Source organism: Sinocyclocheilus anshuiensis, unplaced genomic scaffold (assembly GCF_001515605.1).
Source record: "Sinocyclocheilus anshuiensis isolate Anshui unplaced genomic scaffold, SAMN03320099.WGS_v1.1 scaffold684, whole genome shotgun sequence".
NCBI lineage: Eukaryota > Metazoa > Chordata > Actinopteri > Cypriniformes > Cyprinidae > Sinocyclocheilus > Sinocyclocheilus anshuiensis.
In genome coordinates, this window is record NW_015554107.1 from 930,357 (window position 1) to 937,405 (window position 7,049).

The window sequence follows — 7,049 nt, forward strand, 5'->3', positions numbered from 1 at the left end:
GAACCAGGACAAGATTCAGACAACACAGCCTCTTAGTTTTTGTGACGGTGGGGGCATTTGAGTGAGGATGTTAAAGCTCATTTTCTGCACGTTTCTTTGCTGGTTGAAATACAGTGGTGACCTAATTTCTGTCTGATTTGGCTCATGAGCAAATACGAACAAAGCTTCAGGTGTCCTTTGAAACTCCTCCAAATAAGACGTTGTATATTAGCACACTCATCTGACACGCTTTGAGGGTTACAGTAGCCTACTGCAATGAGAGGAAGATATTGACAATGCCTGAGATCAAAGGATGATGATGAATGTGTTAAACAGTTCACGGAACAACCAGAAGAGGGAGACAGTCTATTAAAAGACTTGCATCTGGATGATGGCATTACATAATTACAATAACATTGAATGATTAATTGGAAGAATTGAGTTAATTTATGCAAACTGACAGAATTGTGTCATACTGTCTGTTTGTAACGCTGATGCTGTCTGCAGGAAGGCAGCAACCATTTGAACACAGCCAGAGGTGAATATTAATATATAATTGCAAAAAGCTTTGAAAGTGAGGTCACAGGCAGAAACCTAAAAAGAGGGTAATAAAAAAAGAGTATATTATATATAAATATATATATTATATATATATATATATTTATATTTATTTTTTTTACCACTACATACTGTATATAGAAAGGTTTCACACAGACAAAAAGATCAAGCATTCTTCAAAATATCCTCTGTTGTGTCCATACAGCTTTGGAACATCATGATGGTGAGCAAATGATGACAGCATTTTCATTCTGGGGCGAACTGTCCCTTTAAATAATTGCTCTTGGTTTATAACTAAGCTTATGACCTTTTCACCTTTCAGTCTCAATAGACACATCTCTATTGTTTTCTGCTCATGCAAATTCGGGAGCTGCACTCCACTGCATAATTACACTGTGTTTTATTCATAATTAGCAGAGTGACCGATTCATTCTGACGTGAGCGATGAATCACTGGACCCCTCCCCACTCAGTGTTATGAACATATGCGAGAGCTGTACCTCCTTACTGGGCGAGGAAAGAGACCAATGGTGACTGCATGAGTGAACACGGGGTAAATGAGTGAAGGTTGGCCGGCAGTTCGGTGTACCCTGGTGTATTAGTACCGTCTGCTCACACATGCTCTTCAAGGGGGCTAAATGGTGTCCTGCCAAGTTCATATCTAGCAGTTGTCAGACAGCAGAAACTGCATTGGCCACTTATGGGACCTTTTTCTTTGTTTCCCTGTAATCAACAAAGGGTCTCATATGGGAGATCTGCTTATTAATATACAGTGAGCTAATCCATCCCTCCAATAAAACATATATTCATGCTGCAGTTTCCTAGTCAGTATGTATTGAGCAGCTTATTCTGAAAGAAAAACACGGCATAATTTGATGCCTCGTGTAAAGGCTGACAAGAGGCAAAAATAAAGGCTAAATAAATGCTGACCAGTCAATCATGTTTTTTAATCATATCTTTGGATTTAATTAGTTTTTTAATATTTCCAGGTTATACATTTATTTTGTAGTTCACTCCAGGTTGCCCTGAAATTAACCATGATATGTACTGAATATATTGAATACTGCATCATCACTATTTATAGCCTACCTACAGGCCTACATGTTTTATGAAAAGTTTCAGAATACAAAAATACCGATTAGAAAAATATGCATACTACGTCAAATGCTGCATCACACATTCAAACTTCTGTATATAGCAACTGAGTTTATGATTTTTATGGCCTCCTTTGGATCATAAAAAACAATCTATTAACAGGCCTCTATTCTGCTTACAGGTGTGTGTTCTGAAAGGTTTCAGAAATGAATGAAATGTTCCTGAATGGAACTAACTTCCAAAATAATAAGGGAATAACAGATATAAATGCACACATATTTTTAAATATTTGCAAACTTTACAAATTTTTAATGTACTTCATTTTGTCTTGACGTATATTATAATTTCACTTTTTTCATCGTCTCTTTTTCTCTTCTTACAAAAATAACAATATTATATTTCATTTATGTAAATAAATATCCGTGCTTGAAGTCACGCATAAGAGCTATAAAGGTGAGTAGGAGGAGCGTGTGAACTACTCGGGGGCGTGGCTTTTCTCACCTGTGTCAGGTGACATTTCAATTTGCTTACAACTCAAAAGACTGATGGCTATGTTAAGTGACCTGAAACAGTGTTTCTCTTTGTCGCACAACATAACGTTGTTTCTTGTTTGATGTGTGTTAGTAAAGCATACCTGGCATTTCAAACCTGATCAGAAGTATTTTCACCCTGAGGATGAAAACTTTCGCACCTGTATGATTCCTGAAACCCCGAGGGATTCCCTGAAGGAGAAAACGGAAGCAGGAGTTAGGACAGGTTTTGCACGTAAGTGTTAAGAGGAGTACATAACATTTTAATATCTAATGCATTTTTTAAGCCCTAGCATGTATTTTAAACCGCTTGCAAACGTTGTTCACGTGCTTCTACACAGCGCTTGTGCATTTAGCACGTGTATTTCGTCAGTGTAGTGTGTAATTATAAACGTACGCGTACGTTTTCTAACAAAGTCTTATTTATCACGTATTTAAAATGAATTTTCTTGAAATGGGATATAAACATTTGGGGCATCTAACTGTAGTTGTCCACGTGACTGTGTGCAAAGGGTGTGTTTAAGTGTTTTGCGTCTATAAGCCATTGTTTTCAAAGTATTTAAATGTGTTGCTGTTGCTGTGGAATGGCATGCATGACTCACTTGGTTGACAACACCAGGCCATCAGGATACAGACTACTGCTGAATGTGATACTTCATGCCCATTGATTAATCCCACAATGACATCTGATGCCTCTTGTAGTTCAAAACGGGCCTGTATTCTGGGTCAAAAATCTTTTGTTGTTTATCCAATTTATTATATTGGGCTTAAATGGCATTTTCAACCATAATTAGTCATAAAACCTCTACAGCCTGCTTTTTGCTTTTAAGACATGCTATTAGTCAAAAGCGTCGGCACATTTTAGAATAATAGTGATTAGCAAGTTATCAAAAATTACAAAATATGTTAAATGGAAGTATTGGAGTTGGTATTGAGCAACAATATTAAACAAGTCAGAGCTTGTATTTTAGCATACATTTTAGTAGCCACAGTTTGTCTAAAATATAGCTCTATTTATTTTATTTAACCAACTTGTCATTTTTTTTGTCATTTACTCACCCTCAGGTCACCTGTATAAGTTTCTTTCTTATATTGAACATAAAATATATTTTGAAGAATGATAGTAATCAAACAGTTGATGGTCCCCATTGACTTCCATAGTATTTCTTTCCTTACTATTGAAGTCAATGGGGACCAACAACTGTTTGGTTCTTCAGAATTCTTCAAAATATCTTCATGTTCAACATAAGAGAAACGTATACAGGTTTGGAATGACATAAGGGTGAGTAAATGATGTTTTCATTTTTGGGTGAACTATTTCTTTAAGACTTTTTAAGTATGGATTAAAAAAAAAAAAAAAGTTCTCTTACACTATCTGGACCAACTCATTTAAAAAGGTTGTAAAGGAACGCAGACTTTGAATATTTGTGTATAATACATTTCACACATGTATTCATAATAGCCTTTAGATAAAAAGGTGTTTAGGATGAGAAACAAAAAATTCAGTCAAATGTGTCCAAACTTGTGACTAGTAGTATCCTTTTTACTAGTAGATCTGTGTCTGTGTGCATTCATTTTAACCTCCAGAAGTTATTTCCTACTTTATATGATGTTTGTATCATTTGCATTGCATATCTCTCAGTTGTGGTGCCTTCATTCTTAGCATAACAATGTTATTTTTAGTGTACCTTGTGGTTGGAAAAACCACACTGGCAACTCTCATGACATGATCAGAATGACCTGAGAAATTTTTAATAATTCATGTTCGGACAGCTGATTGTGTTTTCTGCCATTTCCTCCATGGATTTCAAGACCGCATGACTTGAACTGGATCAGTGCTGTACTTTGCTAGACATCTTGCTTTTATCTCAATCTTCCAGGAGCCTTCCAGTGAGCCCTTTAAAAACAATTAACCGATTTGCAGTCAATATACCCTCTAATTTGATGTTTACAATTACTTTCGTTCTTTATTCAAATGTAGACCTAAACCTGATGATTCAATTACTGAGTACCAACAAACTAGGGTTTAAGCAGTGTCAGGAGAAAGTGCTGTGAGCTCAGAGAATAAGTTCTCCTGCTTGAACTTGCCTGTTCTGTGGCTTCCTGCTCTAAACAGACCCCAGAAGTTATTTTATTTGAAGAGTGTTAGTTGAGAGAAATGTATGTTGGTTTTAAAGGGCAAAAGAGAGCTTCCTGCTTTGTCTTTTCTTTCTAAGTAATCCCTCCTAGGCCCATTATGTTTCAAGCCAGGGTATAGATGCATTCAACAAAACACACTTCTTTGCCAGAATGACACCATGCTGAGTTTAATGATGAATGGCGTCATGCATCGGTAGTAATTGGCCATTCAGTCTAATGCTGCTCCTGGCTTTCATTGTTATGCTTTATTTAAAAAAAGAGTGCTTTATTATTAATTAAACACAAAATAAAAAATATATATTATTATTATTATTATTATGAAGGGTCCACAGGGCCCACAACCTGTCTAAAGTAACCAGATAGCAACAATTATAATAGTGTGTATAAGTGTATGTAGTAGTAATAATAATAAATGATGTATACTGTATATTTTATAAATGTATATAATAATTACAATATATAATAGTGACATAATAAAATAAAAATGTAATTAATTAATTAATTTATAGTTAAACATTAATTATGCATTCATTATTAATACATATTACAATATATTATTTATAGTAAATGTTAAGATTTATAAACTATTATTATTTTTATTAAATATTATTTAATAAAAAGAAGTTTTTATTATTATTATGTTATTGTGTGTGTCTTTAATTTTAATAAGTTAATTGTTCTTTTTGTAATTTGTTGTTGTTTATTTATTCTGTTCTCTTTGACGTGATTAGAGAGATACATTCTGTCTTTATCTTTCTCCTGAGAGAATGACCTTGCTTCAGGCTATAACAATGATGTGTCAAACAGACATTCTGCTGTGTAAAACTTGCTGTCTGTCCTTGAATGAATCCTCAGTCATCAGGTGAATGAGTCTGCGTGATTCTCCCTGAGCAAAACACCTGTCAGGCATCTGCTAGCTGGGGAATCACAGCTGAGAGAACAATCATTTCCATCTCCAGCCATGACGTCTTCATGTGGAGCGGCAGAATTCATCTTCTTAACGAGCGCTTTTTGGAGTGCCTTGCCTTTGGCTATATGCTGCAATTCATGGATGACGTCCTCGTTATACCTTTGATATTGTCACAAAGCAGCAGATTCTTCATTGTCGTCTGTTGTTTTTGGAACGGTGTGGTCTTAAGCATGGGAAATGAAGGCAATTCCAAGAGGATGCAGTTTGAGTACTCTTACCAGATTGCGAGTGCTGTAAATGGGATTAGAAGAAGCCTGGATTGGATTTGAAGGCCGATCTAGCTACTTGAATCACATACTGACAATTTCTCAGAGAGCATTCAGCTCCTATTAGCAGTATTAAGGCCACGGTCGGTCTTAAATTGAGACACATTTTCTGTTTAATGGCAAATTAGATGTAATGAACTGTAATTCACAGGAGTTTGCTGTACCAATGCTCTTTTGCCCTTCTGCACAGCTTGGTCTCCGAGGGGCCCGGGGAGAGGAGGGGGCCCGGTTCATCTCTTGCTTTGTTTGTGTGTAGTGGATCAGATCAGGTGTCCTGGCACTGGCCTCCTCTCCCTATCAGGGTGCTGAGAAAGGCCTGTTTGTTTGTGATTTGGGCCTGTGGCACCAAAGAGACAATGAGTGCAGTCTCTGTGAGGACGGGGAGGGAGAGCCGAGGGTTCAGGATCAGACGGTGTGGAGCACCAGGGTCCTTATCTCCTCCGTCTTCATGAGCACCCATCACCGGAAACACAGATGTCCCTCAGGTCGCCTATATGGGATGGCACAGACAGGAGTGGGTGGAACGCTGTCACCTCACCGGGAGTGTGCGCATGCGTTTTCGATTAAAAATACATTTACCCAACAGGTTGGCTCAATCAAGCAGCAGAACTATTTTAGCTTGTCGTAGTTTTGTGACTCACACTGATTAAATGGTGTTAAAATTGTGCCGGTCTGTGGCGTTCATCACATAAACCACTGGTTCTCCACTGGTTTCGATTGAGGACCAAGGATTTACGTTGGACGTTAAGTGGTGACCCAATTAGGGTTGCATAAAGATTAAAAATTTCCAGTAAATTTAGGAAACTTTCCAGGATTTTTTGGAATATTCCAGGGATGTTTGGAAAGTTTCCGAAAATTTTCCACCCCTTTGCAACCCTAGACCCAACACGTTTCTACGTTTGTTTATTGTACATAAGTCATAAAATTAAAAAAGAAAAAAAAACATTTTTACCATGGGCAACGTAAGCCAAATATACAGAATTATTAACATGCATTTGCAATTGTGTTGTTGTTTGATGCTGTTATTTTTATATGGAAAATATTGTATATATAACTTTTTTTATATAGTTTTATTTTTATATAGATGTTTTATGCATTCATTTTATTATTTATTATTATTAATATTATTATTATTATTATTGAAGTAAGTGTTTAATTTTATATTGTGATTTTATGTGGATGTTTTATTCATTTATTATTATTATTATTATTATTATTATTATAGTTATCTTTGTTTGTTTATATTAGTTTTATTATTTGTAGTTTATTGATGTATTATTGGTATTATCTTTTAAAATATTAATAGTTTATTATTATATATTTTTTAAACATCCTAACACATTTTTATTATTATTATTAACTTTGTGTATATTAATTTATTTTGATTTTCGATTTATTTATTGTTGGTATTATTTTCTAAAGTTATTAATGGTTTATAAATTGATTTTTTTTAAAGGGGTCATATGATGCGATTTCAATTTTTCCTTTCTCTTTGGAGTGTTACAAGCTCTTG

At 35.4% G+C, this 7,049-nt stretch overlaps 1 protein-coding gene across 4 annotated transcripts in view; it reads left to right on the forward strand.

Moving 5' to 3' along the window:
* The first annotated feature begins 2,121 nt into the window (after positions 1–2,121).
* Positions 2,122–7,049, forward strand: part of LOC107669729 (nesprin-2) — a 25,854-nt gene continuing 20,926 nt past the window's right edge. Inside the window, exons 1-2 of one of the 4 annotated variants that reach the window (XM_016462098.1) lie at positions 2,122–2,141; positions 2,256–2,396. In XM_016462098.1, coding sequence (XP_016317584.1) covers positions 2,327–2,396 — 70 coding nt within the window. In that variant the 5' untranslated portion in view covers positions 2,122–2,141; positions 2,256–2,326. Of the gene's footprint in view, positions 2,142–2,170; positions 2,397–7,049 lie in introns of those variants that run through there. The other 3 variants (XM_016462099.1, XM_016462100.1, XM_016462101.1) reach the window with 3 other exon arrangements.